The 23,613-nt window shown below is 34.2% G+C and overlaps 1 protein-coding gene across 5 annotated transcripts; it reads right to left on the bottom strand.

Moving 5' to 3' along the window:
• On the bottom strand, positions 1-12,158 carry LOC145241420 (uncharacterized). Of its 5 annotated transcripts, none has more exons than XM_080104362.1 (3): positions 11,794-12,158; positions 5,207-5,402; positions 1-5,119 (listed from the first exon to the last, which is right to left on the bottom strand). In XM_080104362.1, exons 1-3 carry the CDS (start codon positions 12,055-12,057, stop codon positions 4,917-4,919), a joined length of 663 nt encoding a protein of 220 aa, XP_079960488.1. In that variant the 5' UTR covers positions 12,058-12,158; the 3' UTR covers positions 1-4,916. The 5 variants fall into 5 exon arrangements, with proteins under 5 accessions (XP_079960488.1, XP_079960486.1, XP_079960485.1 ...); XM_080104360.1 differs by having other exon boundaries at positions 1-5,155; XM_080104359.1 differs by having other exon boundaries at positions 1-5,402; positions 11,794-12,157.
• Positions 12,159-23,613: the final 11,455 nt, after the last annotated feature.

Raw genomic sequence — 23,613 nt, forward strand, 5'->3', positions numbered from 1 at the left:
TTGTTTTTTTTTTTTGTTTTTTTTTGTTTTTTTTTTTCTTTTACTTCTTGAATGCTCATAAAATTTTATTTTCTTATTTAAAAATAAAACCACTTTGATCAATTTATGGTATTTTCGAAATATGATATGTCCATTTTGTCACAGGTATGTACATCACACAGATTTTTTTTTTTTTTTTCCATATTTTAATATGTAGAGAATTCTGGACAAGAATAAGATACTTGATTTCATTACAAGCAAATGTAGTCATTTGAAAATGTTGGCCACTTTCTTCCCTTTTTCTCCTTCAAAAAAGCAAAAAATTGATTGTATATAAAAACTGGCTTTTTATTTCATTTCTAGAAAACATTTGACATCATTATTACATCATCCCCTTTTTTTTTTCTAAATTGCCCTGTCATGGCCTAAAAAAATGTCATTCAACTAATTTTTCTTTTTTTTTTTATTTTAAAAAAGAATTTCGATATTAAAATATTCTTTATTGAAAATAAAGTGTGTAATGTAACTGTTTATCTCAACAAAGTACTTTTTGAAATAAAAATAAAATAAAAAAAATATTAACAAAAAACATGTGTTAACATAACTATAATTTCAGGAAAAAAAATATTCTTCTTTAATTTTGTCTTTTATTGACTTGTACCGACAATCACTCACGCCATAAAACATGAAATGTTTATTCCTTTTTTTTTTTTTTTTTTTGTTTGTTCATTTTTTATTGTTTTTATTATTATTATTTTTATTTATTTATTTTTTTTTTTTTTCAAGAGTTAATTTATTTTTTATTTTATTTTTTAATCAAGGGAAACGTTATTCTGAAACCAAAGATAACATTTCACTTTTTTTTTTTTTTAATAATAGTTTCGTTGTGAAGCCCAGGTTGTTGATCATTTGTGGGATAGTCATTCGAACACTGGTGATTTTTTTTAAAGGACAGTCAAACATCAGAGAAATAATTTGTAGGAGCATAATATATCATAAAACATGAAAATATTTATTCCTTTTTTTTTTTTTTTTTTTTTTAATTTTCAACCACTGAACGGAATTTTCTTTTCTTATAGTTTAACTTATCCATGGGCGCATAAACCATTGTAAATGCTTGTGCTCATCAACACAGGTTGTTGATCTTCTGTGGAATATAATCAATCCAATGCCAGTGTTTATTTATTTTTCGTTTTGGAAAAGTTTATTTTAAAGAAGAGTGACAGAAGGATATCAGAGACAACTTGTATAAGCATGGAAGAGAGAAAGACAGATGCGTAGCCCTACTCTGCATGTTGGTCTCCATTGGGGAACAATGACCAGATACATTTTTCCTTTTTGAAATCTCTCCAGCTAAGAGATCGAAAATACCCCCCCCCCGGAATCACATGTTTTCATGACTTCTGTCTGATGTCACTTCTGACCCTTGAGCTTCTCCACTCAAACACGTCCCTCGTTGAGCAGAAATTAAGATCTACTGCCGAACTGTGATCCACTCCTTCTATGACTTCACTAATCATTGCTTTTCAATTAGAGAGAGAATCATGCTTGCATGCAAATGTTTTTTTTCAAGACATATCTAGTTTTGCAATAATTCTTTCGTTCTTCTTAGCTCCTTACATCAAGTGGTTTCATGCTTTGTCTGAAGCGATTGCCAAAAAAAAAAGATTCTATGCAGTTTTAAATGTAAGGGGGAAATGCCTCAATATAGAAAGACTTCTTCACTGGCCAAGAACAGAAAAAATAAAGTCTAGTATCAGAACAGATACTACACTTTGAAAAAAAATTTTTTTTTTTTTTTCTGAAAAATACAAAAATGAATTAGGCACTAGGCCGTTCAAAAGTGTTGGGGAGGGGTGTCTATGGTCTTCCTTGTTACTGTACCTTATATATGTCTATCATTTTCCTAGCTAGAATCTTCAATCACCCAAATATTACATTCACTCCAAGAGTCGCCCTCCTGAAAACTCCCAATTCGATTTCTTTTTTTTTTTTTTTTCAATTTATAAATTAAATATGAACATAAATAAATAGATTGTTTTTATTAAAATTACAACACTTTACTCCTAGCCAAAATACTAAGGAAGCTTATTACATATTGTTGGTGTGGTTGATAACCAGCAAATATGTTGTCTTTCTAATATTCATTTAACATAATTTTTCCCTTGTTCAGGGGTCAAACGTTTTGATATTACACAAACACACTCTCCACTTCTCACAGTTCTGTGGGTCATCAGGCTCCAAATTTCACTTTGTGCAATTTTTACCCAACCACATACTTTCAAGTCTCCTTGACTGGCCAACCTTCCTGCAATATAAGACATTTGTGCTTCTGCAAATGTTTACCCAGGAGAGTTAACGGTCCCCATGACCAATGCCTGGTTGTAAAGTATGCTTAAATATATTATTAAATTTTTGCTCATACAAAAAAAAAAAAAAAAAAACCTACCATGAATAAATATTTGAAAATATAAAGAACTTGAAGCATGAAAACTTTTTTTCCAAAATTACTGAATTTGACACTAAATAACTGAAAGGTTTGATATACAGAGTGTTCCAAAAGTGTTGGGCATATCTTAACATTGAATATCTCGAGAACTGTTAAGGATATAAAAACGCATCTGGTATATTCAGAAAGCTTGTAATCTCACATTTTCCTTATTAATATTCAAACATGTCCAATGTATGTATCATTGGTCACACGACACACGTCAAGCCGAGAGTCCAAATCTTGCCAAGCACGTCCCAGCATTGCATTGTCAATGGTTGAAAAAACTTCTGTTATTCGGGCCTTCAGCTCATCCAGTCCTTTCACAAATACCCACAAAAATAAATCGCAAGGTGTGAGATCTTTTTTTGTGAAATGCATGTTGAACAAGGTGTTTATGATCCAGTTTTTGCAAATTCAAGCACACAAAACGCCTTTTCTGGTTGAGTGAACGCCATTACTGGATCAGAAAAAGAATTTAAAAAATCAATAGTCTCACAAAAAAATTAATGCATTTAGCTTTAAAATGGCACCACTTTCATCTTACTACCATTCATAGTTAAACAAATATAAGGACTTGAAATGTGCCTAAAACTTTTGGAACACCCTGTACTGTAAAACAACCCAACCAAACCAAACCACAAAATGAGATTTTTACATGATCAAACAGAGATACAATTCTTTAGCAAAGAACCTCAAGGGCTCACTTTGCTAAAGAGGCACCTAACAGCCCTCAGAAAAACTGTTTCCTCAAACATTTAATTCCAACACATTACCTCACCCCTGGAGGGCCCACTCTGACTGCCTCTCCTTCCCATCTCTTAGAATCTTTTCACCTCTAACTGGATGACTATTTGAAATATCGACCACCAAAGACAGTCTCTATACAAATGGAAAAACATCTGGATCCCATATAAGAACGTTACTTTTCTCTCAACAAGATTCTCCATTTAATAAGATACTTATTTTATTTCAAACAAAAAAAAAACAATCTATGTATGGCCTAATTCACAGTCTGTGGTATTTTCAACTTATTCTGTGCCCCATTCCCGTTTTAGCCAAACATCTCTCACCTGTAGCAAGTCTGCTATTAACATACTGGAAAACATGCAACACCAAACATGCTACCGAGTGCACGTCTACAATTAAACTTTGTTTTAAATTCATCTATCATTCATTCTGATCATCATATTTTCGATTATTAATACAAACTTGTGAGGTAAAAAAAAAAAAAAAAAAAAAAAAAAAAACTCCTTTGCAGGAGCAAAGTATAAAGATTCTCAAAATTTATCAAATTTGGATCATTTAAAGAGACCATCTGCTTCACTACAATACTAGCGGGGCCTGTGGAAATTCTACGGGGGACTCATTCAGATGTATTGATATTGGCATTCTGTAGATGTTCAGTATAAAGGGAGACGCTCTGATATTATTGTAGCTTTTTTGTTAAAACTGCAAAAGTATTTATCTAAGCTAACACGAATGCCCTGCAAAGCCCGGTCATAAAGTATGTTTAAATATGATATTTTAATTCTTGCAGATTCCGTATATACTATAATAGAGTTAATGTTCTATCGATTTTTATGCATTATAAAGTTGCGATTTCAAAAATAAATAATATATATCTATATGACTTGGATTCATCAGTTTGAAGCAAAACTGAATCCCACACTTATATATATATATATATAATTTAAAGGAGATTAGAACAATAGTCTAAAGAGCTGAGTGTATTTTAATGTAACAGTGAAATTACTAGTTTTATTAAAATACAGGAAAGAAAAAGTGCTCGTTGTAATTTAGATATATAATAAGCTCGATAGGTAAATATCCTAGAGCTAATTCAATATTAAGTAATGTGATTGATAATTTAAAATTTAAAAATCAAATTATAATTAAATTAAAACTCAGTTTCACAAGAAGGAACAACAACAAAATCAATTATCTGTACGATCGTTTCGGAAAACCGTGTTTTTATTGTGGTAGACATCAAGTTACGGACAATAATTATTACATATAGTTTTTTAATAAACAAGGTCTCCTCGTCAGCAAATTTTAAAGGGTTTTTATTAAATCTAAAAGACACCATAAATAAAATTATATATAAAACTTTAGTTCCTTCAGCTATAATCGAAATCATAACTTATGAAGAATTCTTGATAAAATTCTTTATAAAAATAAATAGATTGCCACCGGAAGTAAAAAATAAAATTAAAAAATTTTTAAAAATCGTGGTTCAGCCAAAATGTGTTCTTTTGATCGTTTCTGATTCTGAGGTGTCTCAAGTACAATTGATCCTAACTTATCAAGACCAAAAACTACTTGAGGATAACAGTTAATGAAATGAATAGATTGTTAGTTGAATGATGAGGAATACTATGAGAGAATTGAAAAAAAAAAAGCTTGTAGGTGGATCTTATTGAAGTTCTGACTTATTTAGTAATCTCTTTCATTCACATTTTTTATCTGTTCTTTTTTGTTCTTTTTCTTCGTTTTGTTCATTTTTTTCTTGTTCTTTTTCTTCTTTTTGTTTGTTTTCCTCTTCTTTTTCCTTTTCTTGTTCTTTTTTCTCTTCTTGTTCGTTTTCCCTTTGTTGTTCTTTCTCTTCTTTTACCTCTTCTTTTTTCTCTTGTTCTTTTTCTTCTTCTTTACCTTCTTCTTCTTGTTGTTCTTTTTCTTCTTCTTTACCTTCTTCTTGTTCTTGTTCTTTTTCTTCTTCTTTACCTTCTTCTTCTTTACCTTCTTCTTCTTCTTCTTCGCCTTGTATTATACTTATTTCCATCATCTCTTCAGCCTCCTCAGCCATTTTTCTTATCCTCATATCCTCTTCCAATTGCACTTCATTTAGCAGATTTGCCAGTTCCCCCGTACGTTGTAGCAAGAGGATTTCCTTCTGCCCACCAATATATTTCTGGTTAATAAATAATTGCGGCACCTGTTAAGAAAAAAAAAGAAATGATATTCTACAAAACATTACAAACATACAGTTGCCTACAATATCAAGCAAAAGCAATATGTAGTAACACAAAAACATATAAAAAAAAAGATGGGCAGTTTAAGAGAAGCCTTCCACTGAAACAACTATCCAGAAAGCATGACATCAGCTCCAAGAAATATGAACTAAAGACCATAGGACACCATCCAAAAAATCATCTCAGATTATATACCATACATGAAGGGCCTGTCTGGAAAATGGTTTTTAAATGTGTAATCCATATGACATCAGGTGAGTAATGCAGGAATGACTCGACTTTCTAGAAACATCTTCTGCGGATCAAGACAGAAAGGATTGCGACTAAAATCTGTGTGTATGAGATTCCATGTAAATGTGGAAAACTATACAAAAGTCGAGACATGTCGTCCACTAAAACTAAGGTTAGAAGAACATTGAAAAGCTGTAATATCTAGCAGAAAACACTATCACTAATTTCCCCCACTCTTTATCTGTGCCTAAACCTAAATGTAGATTCTTTGAGCAAAGCTTCTTTCTTTAGAACTGCACGCCTATGAAATTGTTTTCCTGCTGACTACAATATGGTTGTCTTCAAGTCTAACGTAAACAAGTTTTTGATGAGCCGTTCCATATAAGTTAACAAATTTGCCGAATTTCCATTACTAACGATTACTATATTGTCCAATTTCTACTGTACACTCTTTAACCCTTATCCTCGAGTGGCCTCTTGGTCTTGATAAGTGGTGATGCCTATGTAAAAAAAAAAAAAAAGTAGTATGTAGAGATATTGAAAAATTGGGTATGGCTGACCACATATGGAGAGGAAAGGGAAACTATCTGCCCTATGGAACGAAGTAAAAAATTATAGATAGAGAAGAATGGTGCATATTAAGACAACTCAAAGAAGCAGCACATATGTTGGGTGACGACAAGCTACTAAGCAGAACTAGTATAGAATTTGACACAATATGGGGACCGTTAATCTATAATATAAAAGCGAAACTGTGTGTGCACTTTTTTGTATGTCCGACAAAAGTCTTTTCTGGGGGGGGGGGGGGGTCACTAATTCTTACAACTTTTTATATATTCCCTAGATTATAATATCTCTAATTTAGAAAAGGAGGTCGTCTCTATCTTTTATTTGAGCGACTTTTATTTTATAAAATTCACGCTATCCCGTGGTCCTGCCTGTTTGTTTGTGTTTTTCCTTAAAAAGCGAAACTAAATCGAAAGTAAAGTGAGCTCCTCGGCCCTTCGTGCCGTCCAGAAAGCAATAAGCTTTGATCAATACAGGGAAAACCCCTCATATCAGACAATTGCTATTCATTTGGATACTCCCCTTTTGATGGGGGAGCTGATTTTCCCCAACATCTTGGGGAAACAAAAAAATATGCAGAAACCTTCAAGCTTAACTGGCTTGAAGCCAGAATTAACTGTATGATTTCATTTACCTATGGCATGATGTTTGACCTCGAAAGCCAGACGTTCGTTTAAGCACCTGCATTTTTTAATCATTTAATTTCAATCATTTTCACTTCTCTGCCTTCTTAGCGTAGTGGTAACATGTCACGTTTTCTTTTCTGCCTTCGCCTCAAAGCTTTGGGTTCGAGCCTACCTGCCTGCAAAAACTTTTTTTTTTCTTTTACACCTCCAAACACCCAGGCAACACCGGGCAGCCTCACTAGTTTATAATATAAATCTCACCTGTCTGTTTAAATGTATGTATGTTTGTATGTCTGCCTAAAACTTTCCACAGAGACAGCGGATTTTCACGAGATTGGTATCGTTTTGAAGCTCAGCCCTTCAGATGGCAAATATCAAAAAATTGGCTGAATCATTCATTTCTTCACCCTCAACTGGGCACTTTTCTACAAGGAGGGGTCGTTTTTTTCACCGATATTTTCAAAAGTCATCCCCTCTTTTTGATTGACTAGCCTTAATTTAAACCTTTGTCACTTCCGGTTTGGTGATAGACGCAGCAGTAAAGACGTCACTTTTTTCACATTCTTTTCTTCCTTCATGGTACGGGTTCGAGCCTGCCTGCCTGCCTACTACCACTTTTTTTTTTTTTTTGCTCAACACACACCTCGGAGTTCGGAGCCATATCATCATCATCAGTTTAACATCTGCATTACATGTTGATTAATAGGTTTTATACTGTTTTTCAAGCTCCATACCTTGGCGCTTTGCCATAGAGTTGCATCCTTGTGCTTGTTTTACAAGTACTTCCACAGAATGTGCTCCAATGAACTTGATACACTTGTAAATAAGTGTAATTACAAGAGTTTTGGCATTCATTCTGAAGCAGTTGGACCAGCTCCATCCAGAGAATTTACTGCTTCCTGGATGAATGCTGGACAACGGTCTACCACAGTAGCAGATACAAGTGTTAGCCAATCACGGTTCCAGTGGTGAACTCCATAGAAACAAGAGCCCAGGATCGGCTCGGTATCCTGTTTCACTGTTCTGAGGCAGGTTTTCAGTTAACCTGTGCGTTGTTTCTTAAAAACCCTGGGGAGGAGCTGGTTCAATGATTTTGTGAATGAAATACTCACTTGTACCTTCCCTAAATGTAAATATTCCAAACCCACTTGACTAGCAGCAAAATCCCACCCCTTCAATATAGAGGTCCATAGATTCTTCAAGATTTTCCACTTTGATAGCTTCTTTCCTTGGAGCACTTGCCTTTGCAAAAAGAGTCTGTTTTCATAGTAGTTCCTTGCCTGCTCCATGTTACTTCAGAAACATAGAGAAATTTTAGTCTCCTGCCCACCCAAGCTTGCCTCTCCACCTGTCCCCAAAAACTTCCTATTACAGTAGTCCTTTATGCTTTAACAGAAATATATATGCCTTGTTTGGGGTGAATAAAAAAAAAAATTAAAGATCACATTGTACTATTAACTCTCTCCTCAAAACACAATAACACAGAACTACCATAAGGTGCTGCCAAACTCGACTTATCTCCCCTTGTCATGACATAAGAGGGCAGCCTGATCTGCTTTTAAAAAAAAAAAAAGGGATGCACACACTCGACCTCTCTCTTTCTCTTTTCTGACCTGCTACAGGTAATATTAGCCAGACTGTTTCTCTCACCATATTCTGGCTGACGGCTGCTATTACTATATGCACTCTCTCTCTCTCTCACACACACACATGAGGACACTATCCTCATATGTAAGATCTTATCTCTATTCATACACATACATACATAATATCTAGATTTCTATTACAGACATTTCTAATGGAGACACAGACATGCACACACCGACTTCGAAATCTAATAGGTGATGCCCTTTTCTCTTCCTTGCAGCATCTTTCCCACAGGGGAGATATAGGTATGAGAGAAAATAGCAATGGAAATATTTTACCTCTTCACCGGTTCCGGTAGCAGTCATGTGGAAATTAGGGAAGGCATTAGGGATGACTATAATCATTAATGGCAATAATGCAGTATAGTTATTAGTTGTCCCTATTTACTTTCCTCCGTGCGAAAACAAAGTTAGACACAAAGTTGGTTTTCAATGTGAGGAAAATTCAGCTCCCCAAAAAGGGGCACTCTGGATTGGTACATGAAAAAAAAAAAATTGCCTCGGTCTAGAAGGAGTTATATTTCAGTGTCCATGGACAGAACAGACTAAGTGTAGCATCAGAACAGATACTACATTCTGCCCCTAGCCAAAAGGCCAAGCTGCTAACTATACTACATTAGCAGGATGACCCGACGTTGCCTGGGATTGAATGACTATCAACAAATGTTTCGCACTGATATTTTTATTGTCATCAAAATTGGTGAAATCACCCATTTTTCAATCAAATTAATTGATTGTCTGCTCTAATTGAAGACCCATTGTGATGCACCTGGAGGAAGCTTCATATGCCTCTTACAGTGACTAAGTTCATAATATATTGTAGTCTACATTGCACTGTAGAGAACCTACTGTTGATTTTATAAAACTATTTTTATATATAATAGTTTGCATTAAAGTTTAAAATACAAAAGTGAAGTATCATGCTTCAATTGTGCTCTAAACAGAAACATTAATTTCAAATGCACCCTTGTCATATTAAAGAACCTACTGTTGATTTTATATGTTGGGCCTTTTGGCTTATTCTGACACAAAACCTATCTAAGAACACTGCCAGCCATATAAAGTACCTTCGTGTGAAATTTCATAAAAATCAAATAAGCTGTTTTCAAATCTACAAGGAGCGAACTCACAGATACACAAAGTTTCTTTTATATTATGATAAAGATCATTACCAAGTTAATATTAACAAAAAGGAAAAAAAAATTAAATGAATACAGCAATAAAAATAAAAACTGCATATAATTTTGTTGGCAAATGAGAAGAATCCCCAACTTAAAGTCCACACCAAACAGTGTCTGGTCAGATTCAGTTTCTGATATTAAAAATATCCTGTTTTGAGTCACTTACTCTTTTGTGGTTTACAAAGTATTGTATTAATTTTGGCACTTTTTCATTATTAGAGCGTGGGAGGTGACGATGCTCTAGTGGTTAACAACATGAACTGACACCCTTGTTCCTATTTACAATGCCTCCCCACGGGACAGAGTTAGACACCAGGGTCGTTTTTTAACGTGGAGAAAAGGAACAAAAATAAAAATTGTCTCAGCCGTGAAGGATTTCTCCTCCACTGACAGAGAACAAGAAATTGAAGTGCATCATCTGAAGAAAAGATACTACACTTTGATCTTGTCCCGAAGGCCAAGTTCAAAGTTTGAATCCAGTTCGTTCCACAAAAATTACTTCCACTTAGGATGTAGGCAACCATCTCACGGTTCCTCCTGTAAGTGCTAGATGTCTTTCTAAAAACTAAATGCAAAATTGTCAAACATTAGAATACGTGGATTCATACGATATGATGACGATTAGAGCAAAATTTGAAAATCAAAATATTGAATTTCAAGTAAAACCAACGGTATCTACTTAATTGTCTTGTTATAGTAATGAGCATATCCAAAAATTACGAAAACCGATATGGTAGAAAATTAATTATTAATGAACACAGTTTTTGAAGACAATTAGCGAAATTGAGTTTTGTTAAAATGACGTAAGATTTCAGAAAATAATTACTTCCCTCCCTTGTTACAAGTCAAACTCTCCTTTTTTTTATTTTTATTTATTTTTTTTTTTAAGCAAAACTCAGTTTTCGTTGTCTTCACAAACTATTTTCATTAATCAATAATTTTTTACCTTATCGTTTTGAGTAATTTTTTTGGATATGATCATAACTGTGACATGACAAGTAAATAATAACAAGTTTTACTTGAAATTCAATATTTCGATTTTTGAATTTCGTTCTGATAACAAAGAAGCATCCTTATTTTTTTATCAATTTATTAGGTTGGTGCAAAAATAATGTTGTTTTTTATCAGATATATATACGTCAAAAAACGACATTACTTTTGCATCAACCTAATATTTATTAAATTGTTAAAAGTACAGAATAATTAAAAGAAAGAAAAAAATCTCCTAACGTCTTTATGTTAAGAATGGCTTTATAAATAACCTTCTGAAGTTTTTTTTCTTTTTTTTTTCCATTTTCACCCCAAACAAGGCACAGTGCCACTTTGATGTAGGGGGATACTGTTGGGGGCATAAGTTGCAGGAATACTATGTAGGGAGTTGAGTAGCAAAGTGTCCGTTCACATTTCACTTGAACTTCTGCATGTCAGTACAGTTGGAAAAGCAAGAACCCGGAAAGGATTTCCAAAGTCAAACAGTTCTGGGGAAGAAACTATTAGAGAAATATTTGAGAAGCAGTTAGTTTATTGCTAATCACATACACATACGACTGGGGGATCGTTCTTACGTTTAAGGATCTCTACTGTGTAGGGGTGGGATTTTGTTCCTTGTCGGGTTTGTTGGGGGTATTTACGTTGAAGGGGTACAAGGGCTTGCTGTTCGTCGGAGCATTCACCATTAAAATACTTGTAGAACAGGCACAGGGATGCAATATTTCGTCGATGGAATAGAGGTTGAAGCTTTGATGACAGTTTAGGACCTATCAGGTTGGCGACTTTTGAACCCTGTCCAGGAGAAAGTGACTAGTAGCAGATGCAACAGCCCAAATGTGACAACAGTACTCCATACATTGGCGAGTGGTGGCCTTGTAGAGATACAGGATACTTTCAGGTGTAAATAGCTTTCTAGCATGGTAAAGAAACCCCACCTTCTTCAGTTTACTGACCGTGTTGAAATAATGGCGTTACTATTTAGACAGAGGGGGGGCCTTTGTTAACTATTCTGTACTTTTGCGTAACAAATTATAAATTTGTGAAACTGAAACTTCCGCTGAAAGTTATTTTATGGGTGAAATTTAATATCAGGAACAGAATCTGACCAGATACCGTTTGCTGCGGATTTTGAATCGGTGATTCTTCTGATTTACCATGTTTTCTTACTTCTCTGCGATCAGTGAGACAGATAACTTGGAAATGTGTTTCTATTTCGTTGACGTCTTGTCGTCTTTCGATCTCAACGACTTCATAAATGTTGGAACTCAAGTTATAACTATTCAATATCTCTTTTACTTGTCGGCAAGCAGGGACGTATTTCTTTGAGAAAAGCAATATCTTTCGCTGGATTATTTTTTCATCGACAAATCTAGCCATGAAGAATGTTTTCCTTTTTAGAATTTAAAATCAAGCGTTGCTAAATTTAAACATAGCCTATGTCGGCTGTATGTTGCCATGGAATCCATAGAAAACACTATTTCAAATAAAGGGAGATAACTCGCTAACTTAGTAATGATTAACTCCCTTGAAATGACTTCTTTTTTTTTTCATTTTTATTTGAATGAGCTGGCATTTACCTACAATTTTCACACTAGGTTGGACTGACAAATTCTTATGAATATTGGAAAGTGGATAAAAGCAGATATAAAGATAAATGTTAATTAAAAGAAATTAAACATGCTTAATGAACACTATATATATATATATATATATATATATATATATATATATATATATATATATATATATATATATATAGTGTTCATTAAACATGTACAAATTAAAAATTGTTTGAAGTCATTTTGATGCTTGTGCATTATAATATGTATTTTAAGTAAAAACAGTGAAAAACAGTTATAGTCAGTCAACATACTTCCTACTTTCTGGCGGAGCGCTACTGCAAGGCATGATGTTATAGTCATTGCTAAGATCTCATTCTCATTTATTAAGTTTTATCCTAATCTGACATAATACAAAATTGATGGAGCCCTTTCGAAGTTATCAAAACAACAATAGCAGCGTCAACAAAAGTAGCAGCATGGGCAGCAACAAATAAAGAAAGAACGATTTCTACAAAAATAATCAATTCTGATTAGTTAGAAACCTAGAGTTTGATTGGTTGTTGTGACCTAACTTCAACCAATTAGAACACAGTTGCCGTCGGAGCCGAGCACCGATATATATACATATATCTTTATATAAGGCAAGGCAGGGTTTGTTTTATTATACACATAGATTCGAAAAAGTTGTCAAAAAATAAATACATAACAAATAAATATTATCAAAGGCAAGAGAAGTTACTTTTCTACCTAACTGGATAATTTTTTAGTGTTTTTATTTAATGTAAAATGTTTATTCGGCCCAAAAAACATACAGTGTTTATCTATGTATTTAAAATGGACTGTATGCTGAACGCATTAAGTTTGGGAAAATGAGTTAAAGATAAAAAACTATACAAAATATTGTTAGAAACCCACCAAAATATATCAGTCTATATCACGGTAACATATATTGATTGAGTTTCTAACAGTATTTTGTATAATTTTTTACTTTTAACTCATTTTCCCAAACTTAATGTATTCAACATAGAGTTTGCCGCCATTTGTATTTTTCAAATACATCGATAAATACTGTATGTTTTTCGAGCCGAATAAACATTTTACATTAAATAAAGACACTAAAAAATTATCCAGTTAGGTAGAAAAATAACTTGTCTTGCCTTTGATAACATTTATTTGTTATATATTTGTTTTTTGACAACTTTTTCAAATCTATGTGTATGGTAAAACAAGCCTGGCAAGGTGCATTCTCACCTACACACAGAGACTTGGAGCAGCAGCAACGTTGCCAAACAAATCCTTGTTATGCAGAACAACTCTCATAAGGGAACTACTGATTTGACCCTGGCTGCTAAACCAAGGGTTCTTGACAACTCGCATGACAATCTCCACACAGCAGTGACATCGTCACCATCTTCTCAAACAGAGCAGCAAAACACGACTACTATTGACGCTACTATTTTGTCAACTATCGTCGCTTCTGTCATGCCATGATGTCAGCTGGAATAACTTCCTTCAATTAAATCTCTATCATTGAACTGACAAACTTTTTCCTTCAATTTTATTCTCAAAACAAAGCACGGCCACCATTGGTGCTACTTTTTTGCAACAAGAATTAATACTATTACTACTACTACCACTACTACTACGCCAGGACTCTCTGTACTGATAAATCTTTTACTCTTCCCCACTTATTCCTGAAATAAATGATTGTATATCAATCAGTTAAATGTCCATCCTGTCTTTGTCTTGTCTTTCACGCCACCATACGCTTATTTGTAAGGTAACAAAGTCAAATCAGCTTCTTTGCTTTTTTCTTATGCCTATACTTCCCCTGTGCATGCATGTACTGATTTCAATAATTTTATTTTTATACTTTTATAAACATATATTTGTTGTAGGGCCGAATGTCGGTGGCAATCAACCCTACAACTAAAAGACGACCGCACAGGCAAGAAAAAGATGAAAAAATGACACTGGCAAAGAAGAGATGACAAACACAGTGGGTACCGTTGAGAACGAATATAGATCCATTCAGGTGTATTTTTCGTACAGAAACTGATTGGTGGTAGGAGGTCTCAGGCTGAGAGTTAGAATTCAGCTGGTGTTTGAACTAGCACAGCTACGAGGTCGTCGCTAGTGGCTTACAGGAAACGTGCTGGCTTGAGAAGCTGGACTGCTGGGAATCAAGCGTGTCGACGGCAAGTGGTTGCAGCTGCTGCTGCTACTGGGTTCAGCCATCAAGTGGGTTGACGGTAAGAGGTTGCTGCTACTGCTAGGTTCGGACGTTGTTGGGGAGGTAGTCTAACCCGTTGTGTGGACATGACTGCTGCTGCTGAGTTGGGTTGGGCCGCTGACGGATCCAACCTTGCCATGCGGCGATCTAGCTTGTTGAAAGAAAACCACTGTATTTATAATCGTCCATCAGACATAGTTGTAGACACCGTGGCTTTGCAGCACTGGTCGTCATTTTTCATTCTTGATTTGTGTTTGTTTTGTGTCTTTAAAGTGCTGTAGGGAGTCATCTGTTTTAGGTTTATATTCATGTGTCATATCAAATTGAAGCTGGGAAAGTTGAGAATATTATTCTAGCGGGAATTGTACTATTCAGAGTTCCACAGGATAATTATTCACGTCAAAGTACTTGTCGAAGAGCTGCCAGCTGTGGTCTTTATGTTATGAATTGAGATCTTTTTTTGATGAGTGGTTTCTTTTAGTGGAAACCACGATATATTTATTATATAAATGCAAATAAAAACTTTTATTTTTCAAATTTAAAAAAAAAAACCTATGATGAAACTTATTTGAACATTTGATGTCAACCCTTTCCGTAGCAAATATTTTGTTGTATTTAACACTGTTCCCATTCTGTCAATATAAAGACTTTGTTATGTAAACCCAAAATAGTTTAATGAATTTTAATCTCTACATATAATAAAGTAGAATCAATTATCCCCCTACAAAAAACAAAAAAACAAAAACAATATAGCTTAGCAAACACAGATGTCACATATACATTCAATATGATAAGACTACTAGCCACTATCTTTCATAGGTTTTGCACATATTTGCAATCACATTCATCTGTTATAATAAAATCTTATATTAATTTCTAGGAGTGTCACAATCCAAAGTATGTCTAAATTAATGGTGGTAGCACAATTTTTTCCCCCTAATTAATTTCGTCACTTTTGCATGACAGTGACATTAGCAACAGAGGCGAGTTATCGACCCCTGTTCTTTGAAAGAGAAATGACGTCTACCGGCCATTTTGTGAACCTCAAATATAAACAAGTGTTTACAATAATGCAAAAATATATAATAACCAATTAAATAACACAAAAATTTATGAATATCGAAACATATATTGAATAAAAAATGTATCAAAATATAATTTTAATGTATTAGTATAATTTATTTTTAATGAATGATTCATAACTCAAAATAATAAATATGATAAAAACATTAAATATTTAGGGATTGTTTTTAGAATTATTTGGGCTTATTTTTACGGCAAAGTTGGATAAAAATGTAGCAAAATATAATTTTCAAAACATGAAATATTTATAGAAGTTTTAGAATAATTTTTTTTTTGTACAGAAAGATTGTATAAAAATGTCTCAAAACATAATTTTAGTTTGCACACACTTTTAGAAAAGGAACAGTATCGACCCCTGTTATTTGGCTGACAAGTGAATATCTGCCGGCGGTTCTTGAAACTAAAATGCACACATTCGCCTCACATCACTGACATGCAGAAGTGCCTAAATTTCTCCTCCCACTCTCTTAATCGTAACCAGAATGTTCTTTAGATTCATTACAAATTCTACTCCATCGCCGTCAGTGTTTGTTTCTTAGATAGATATATTTTACATTAGCGTTTTAGTTTTCATTTTGTAAAATAATGAGAGTTCCATTTGGCAAAGTCTGGTCAATCCCATTGGGTGCATGCTTGCATTTTTCAGAATAAGGAAATATCAGTTCATAATTTTTTTTGAATGGTTAAACACTATACAAAATAGTGTCAAATCAATTACCAATATCTTCTTCTTCTTCTTCTTCTTCATCATCATGGTTTTTTTTTCATCTACAACATTTGCCCAGACATAAACAAAGATGCTGTTTTCTTAAATAATTGTCAGACATGTGGCTTTCTATTACTTTTTCTGCCATTTAATTTTTATTTTCTTCTTCTTCTTCTTCTTCTTCTTCTTCTTCTTCTTCTTCTTCTTCTTCTACATAACATTTATAAACAATTCCTTATGGAATGTGCAAAGGACACGCTATTGATGGAATTAAGGGTTTTTCGATTCAACACTTTAAATGCTTCAAAATTCAGCCATTCTTCACTGCCCCTATGTAAAAACAGATACTGTTTTTTAATCACCGGCAGAGCTGTGGCTCTCTTCTTCTTCTTCTTCTTCTTCTTCTTCTTCTTCTACATAAAACTTATAAACAATTGATTGAATAAAAGGTTTTTTGCTAGTGTAACTTTTGATTCAACAATTTAAATGCTTTAATATTCATTTTGAATTTTCTAAAACGTACATGGATAAAATACGATATGCAAGGTTTTTGGATTTCCACCATAGCTTGCACAGGTTTTCACCTTCATTAATAGAATGTAATTGGGCGTATTAAGAAATATTTCCCAAAAACAAATATAAATAATAGTTTTTTTGTTTTTTTTAGAGAACACATACACACTTTTACAAATTATTCATGAATAAATGTTCCAGATCGCCTTCAGGCTATTACCATTTTACATATGGGTACTTATGCAAAATACGGACCGTTTAGAGTATAATTTTACTTGAGCATAATATGTCAAATATGGCACGCTCTGTATTCTGCATACTTCCAAAACACTTGTTGCGATATAACATCTACATCAATGCAGCGAGCACTACCTTGGTCATGGCCACCATTCATTAGCTCTTGGCGACTAAGGCAGCTAGTGTTATTACAATATACTGTACAATCATATACTAACACAATATGTGTCCCTAATGATGGCAGTCTGAACAGAGCTGAAAGAGAGAAACAAACCAAATACCAAGGTCTCATGTATGATATGAAAAGAAACTGGAATCTTAGGGAGATATCAATCATACCAGTTATCATAGGTGCCACAGGGCTTATGAAGAAGAACCTGAAGTCCTACCTAACTAATATTCCTGGTGAATCAAGTGCAAAAGAGATCCAGACAATTGCACTTAAGGGAACAGCAAGGATACTAAAAAGAGCTCTCGGTTGGTTTCAATAAAAAGCAAGGCAATGTTGGCAGCTGGTTTGACTGCCCCATACTAAGCTTTACAATTTTCAAAGGAAGAAAATAAAAAAAACATACAATATACTACCATAATATACAATATACTATTATACTGTACTATCATATACTAGTACAATATATTACAATATACTACTATAAAATACAACGATTGCCAAAAGTAAATAACAAAACAACAAACGTAACAGTTTACAACAGTACAAACATATTACTATTGAGTAAATTTACCGCAAACATAATATAAAATTCGGTTATAGTCAAGATTGATTGCTTTTTTTGACTTCTGGTTTCTGCTGTCCATTTGACTAGATAATTAGACATGGTCAAGCGAACAAAAAAGACCTTCTTAACATGGGTAACGGAGGGCTTTCAGATAGATATTTAGAAGAGATCATATCTTGCTTGTCACCATCGTCCTGTCTGTGGAACAAAAACCGGAAGTCAAAAAGAGCAGACAATCTTGACTATATGCAAAAATTCAAATATAATAGTCACATCTATTGTCATAAAACAAACTCAATTCCAGATGTCAATACAGCAGGATAATTTCTACTTATATAAAGATACGAAGTGCCTTTAAATAAGTTTCCAGACTTTTTTTTTTGTATGCGCAATTTTATTGATAGTACACACATGAAACTCTAGTTCCCTTTGAAGTAATTGCCTTTGGCTGCAATGCACTTGTTGTACCATTCCAACATCTTCTGGAAAGCCCCATGAAAGTCTTCTTGTATAAGCATGTCAATGATCGTCGTCATAGCCTCTTTCATCCCCTCAATTGTCTCATAACGACAGCCTCTAAGGTTTTCCTTGATCTTAGGGAACCAAAAGTCACAAGGAGCAAGGTCTGGACTATGGAGGAGGGATGGAGAACTGTCGATGCCCATCTTGATCAAATAGTCTGTGACAAAGAATGGAGTTGTGGACTGGTACATTCGTGCAAATCTTCCACATCTTCAGTTCCTCGCAAATAATTGTGTACAGTTCCCACAATGACATCAAACTGTGCACTTATTATCTCTATAGACACCCAATGGTCCTTATCCATGAAATTCTTTATTTGGCCAATCAACTCTAGTGTTATGACTTCCTTACCCCTCCAACACCTCTCATCATCCTTCACAGTCATCCTGCCTTCCTTGAATCTCTTATGCCACTCAAAAACTGACATTCAATTCATGCAAGATACTTCAAAAGCAATCTGAAGCATTCAATACATTTCTGTGACATTTTTTTCCAAGTTTAAAACAGAATTTTATTGCATATCGTTCTTCTAAAGTGTCCTCACATCCAGATTACATTTTTGAAATTCACCAACTGTGACAATAATGTTTTAGTAGGGTGTATTCCAATTCCGGCTGTAGCTGTTCTTTTGAACCTGAAATCATAAAAATTGGTCAGTCATCTCATAAGATGTATAGCAATAATGTACTGAATTTTCAAGAATCTACAACAGTTTTGAATGCCTAGATAAAAAAAAATTCTGGAAACTCATTCAAGGCAACTCGTATGTGTATTTATTGTTGTTATTTACAGTGGACTTGAAGATGACTGGGAAGCAGCCCCATGCAATTGCAAACTTATGTTTGGCTGACAACATCAATGAACTTGCAGTGACTGAACAAGAATTAGCCAGCCTAGTGGAAAGCCTCGACAATACTTTGACAACCTTCAGAATGGAGATCAGCATAGAAAAGATCAAAGTGGTGATCAATAACACCACCACTACTACCATCAGCAAGGATATCGATGTGAGAAGCTGAAAGTTGTCAAAAGATTCAAGTAATTTGGGATGTTTAAGAAAGATGATGGTTCTAAGTCTGAAGTTCTTACATTAATTGCATTGACAACAACAACAGGGAGATTATGATGGCCAAGTGGTTAATGAACTGACAATCTAGATGTGTCAAGTTCGAATCCAGTTCGTCCCATAGAAACACTTTCACTTAGGATGTTGGCAACCTTCACAGGGTCCATCTTATATGTACCCAATGGTTTTCTAGAAAGAATTCTAACTAGAAAGATATTAAGGAAACGAATGCCAACCATAATTATCTGATTCATTTGAAATAAATAAATGATACTCTACAACAACAATGACAATAACAGCAACAGGGAATTAATGCTGGCTCAGCAGTTAATGATGTAAGCTGACAACCTGAGGTGTTAAGTTCAAGCCCATTTTGTTCCAAAGAAACACTTTCACTTAGGGAGATTGGCAATCGTCACGTGGTTCTTTCTGTAAGTACCTGATATCCTTCTAGAAAGAATTCTTAATAGAAAGATATCAGGGAAACGAATGCCAACAAAATCATTATGAATGATACTCTACAACAACAACAACAACAACACTGGTCAAACTCAAGCATATATGGAATGGCACGAGCATCACATTCAACTCAAAACCCAGATTGATGGACTCCCTGGTCATCTGCATATTTCTTAATGCGTGTGAGTCATGGATCCTAACTGTTGACCTAGAGAGAAGGATGGAGGCCATAAAGAAGAAATGCTTTCAGAAGATTCTCAACATCTCATACAAAGAAGCCAAACTTCACCGCAGTGAAATGGGATGATTGAAAGAACCTTACAAACTCTTTAATAAAAAGATTCACCGAAAAAAAGCTATAAATAATAATGAGAATAGACATATCGCATTACTAATACTACATTGTTGTTGTCAGCAGCAGCTCCCACTTATGGGCAGATGCTTTTCAGACTGATATGCTATTAGATGTGTCACACACACACACACACACACACACACACACACACACACACACACACACACACACACATACACACACACACAAATGTATCTCAATTACGCCCTTTACTCTTGTTTCAACTTTAGATTTGTCCGACTGTTGACGTTTTCTACTCCCTGTTCTGCTTTCTAGCTACTTCCGTTATCTAGCTAATTCTACCTTTTTTTCATTGAACCGTCCTTGTAAACAGATGCATCTTTTTACATTTGCCTCGGCAGACAACACTTACGTTTATAAGGCAAGAAGATACAATATGCACTCATGAACATTCATGTACAAGCACTCACGCATATACACAAATGAAATCTCGTGTACATCCACACACACATACACTAATAAAGTCTTGTAAACACTAGACACACGTATGCACAATGAACATATACACACAACAAACATGCATGCTCATTCGTGTGCAACTGCACACATGCTCTTATTGTTTTTTTTTCCATTGTCGGTAAATAAATGTTTCTGTTACATATATAACTCGGTATTTTGGTTATTAAATTCAATGTTGGAGTATTACACACCTACTACAAATGGTAACATCATTCACGACGGACTCATGACAGAACCCGATACTCAGACATGAGTGAGTATCGGGTTCTGTCATGAGTCTCAATTTTCATGGTTGATGTTCCCGTTTGACATGACTTGCAAGTCCCAGTTGGTGGTGGAATAGCCATGGACAATGTTTACAGTGTAGAGTAAGGGGAGGATGAGGTTGTTCACAGCGCATTCTTCTCTTTCATTGCCTTGCATCTTCATTCTCCCTCCTCTTTTCCTCAAAGTCCCCAGTGCCAACACATATTGTTCTCTTCCACATGGTTCGATCCATGGCAGTTTTTTTCCCCATGAGAAGAGGCTGATGTTTGTTGGGTTGCGCTTTAGGTGGTCCTTGTAGCATAGTTTAGGTACTCCTCATGGTCTGGTCCTGATGGCCAGCTTGCTATATAAAACATAATTAAAAAAAAACAATTACCATAAAACCAATAAACAAACAAAAAACAGAAATCTGCACAGAATTTAGAATGAAACTCTTTTATTTTATCCACATTGATGATTGGACCTTCAACCTCCAGAAGAGTGTAACTTATAAAAGAATTTTACCGAGTACTTAATCCTCTACAATATCTGCAGCGTAATTAGTAAAATTTAGATAGTCCTTCTGGAGGTTGAAGATTCAATCTTAAATAATGACACTAAAAATATAATTGTGAATTACTTAGGCATTCTAACCAAGTCATGGGCGACAGAACAAGACTATGCTACACCCATGGATTAAAATGTTGTGCAGATTCCTGAGTTTGATGGAATGATTCCAGGGTTTAACAAGATACACCTGAAGAAAGTCAGAGGTTAGATTTATAGAATAAAGAAAAGAAAAGATGTCTCATTCTTTTTTACTCATGTTCACCCCTTACAAAGCATATTGCTACTTGGACGTAAGGGCTACTATTTGGGGCCATGTCTAGGAAAGGTTAACAAGATATTTGTTTATGTACATTTCAGTACAGCCAGGGAAGCAGGCAGTAGGAAAGGAATTCCAAAGTCTAGCTGTTCAAGAGAAGAAACTATTAGAATAGAAAGCTTTCTGGCATTTAGGGACATCAACAGTGAAAGGGTGAGGATCTTATTACTAAGCAGATTTGGTGGGGATATGTACGTCGAGGAGGGTACAAGTGAAACGAAAACAGGCACAGTGATGCAACATTGCGATGATGGGACAGAGGCTGGATTCTAATATTTAAAAGCAACTTTATTGGTGATCTTTGATAGTAGGAAGATACAAGAGAAATGGGTTAGTAGCTGAAAATGTTCTTGAATGGAAACGTAGATTAAATATTAGACAGGCCGGTTGAAAGAGAGAAGAGTTCAGTGTGCTGTAGAATACGTTACCATAAGATTGCTTTCTTAAGGGTTACAACATAGTTATCTACAAATTTAATATACCGTCATCATAAGTTACTAAATTTTATTCATTCTATTCATTATTTCCATTCCTCTTATAATATACTTCATCATTCAGCTGATAATCTATAGATTTCATTAACTCTTATCCTTGAGTGTTTTTAGCCTTGATAAGTAGTGACCCATTTGTAAAATAAATTAAAAAATGTTCTTTTTATCAACAAGTTTTTGGCTAGGAACAAAGTGTAGTAACTGTTCTGATACAACACTTCACCTTTTCTGTCCTTGATCACTGAAGGCGAAATTAGTCTAGACTGATGCAATTTTTATTCTAATCCAAAGTACTCCTGGTGGGAAAGGGGTGGGTCTACATTCGATCAACATTAAAAATCAATCTTGTGTCTGACTGTCTCTTTGTACATCTTGAAACATTTTGTTTTCTATGCTGAAAATAACGATGTTTTAACTTTATCTAGTTTTCAGATTTAGTGCTTAATTAGATTGCCACTTACGGCGGCAATTAAAAGTAAAGAGAATACAGAAAAACGGTGTAAGTACTCCTTACAAAACGAAGATGTCATATTAAAAAAAAACAAAAAAAAAAAACACGTAAATCAAGTAGTTTTATTTAAAACTGAGAAAATCAAAATTTATGATTTTTAGTAATTTTACTGCATTGAACGTAAGGCTTATTTTTCACCTCCACACGTCGATTTGAGTTTACCTCCTTTTTTATTTCATCGGATTTAACCATGGCTGACGAAAACACTACGGCGCTTAGTCGTAAAATTTGATTTGCTTGAAATAAAAAACTACTTGATCAAATTACATGGTTTTTGGAATGTTTCACCTTCGTTCCGTGACGTACATCATACAGACTTGTATTTTCATTATTTTTAATTGCTGCCATAAGTGCCAAGCTACCGGTGTTTCTATAGAATTTGAACAGAACCCTTTTGGCGAACTTAAAACTTAGATTATGGTTAGTTTAAGATTTAAAAAAAACAAAAACAGTTATTATGTAGAAGTATCTCGCATTTAATTACTTGTTAGACGCATTCTTTTCTGGTGACGATCAATTAAATAAATTCATAAGAAGCTTATAAAAATATATTTTAAAAAAGGTATTGTAGGCAAAAACATTTAATATTATTTAAGTGAAAAACAAGAGAGATAACTCTGGAGAAATCAGTGAGCATTGGTTTCTCAGAATGATGGAATACATGCATTAAATTCACTCCGAGTAAAATTTTCACACTTTCAAACTTCTACGGCTATTAATTTTTGGCTTAAAATATTTTTATAATATATGTATATAGAAAAGATAAATATAAGATTATTTTAACTTACTTTATTTTCTAAAATAAACGAATTTTAAGTCATTATCATTTTTAGGAATGCAAGTATA

This window comes from Euprymna scolopes, chromosome 20 (assembly GCF_053919585.1).
Source record: "Euprymna scolopes isolate OS-2025 chromosome 20, ASM5391958v1, whole genome shotgun sequence".
Taxonomy (NCBI): Eukaryota; Metazoa; Mollusca; class Cephalopoda; order Sepiida; family Sepiolidae; genus Euprymna; species Euprymna scolopes.

Excerpts from the sequence above, each read along its gene's own strand:
- LOC145241420 (XM_080104359.1), bottom strand. The coding sequence starts at position 12,057 with ATGGCTAGATTTGTCGATGAAAAAATAATCCAGCGAAAGATATTGCTT. Across the intron at positions 5,403-11,793 it reads TTCAAAATCCGCAGCAAACG|GTGCCGCAATTATTTATTAA; the intron begins GTATCTGGTCAG and ends TTTTCTTAACAG.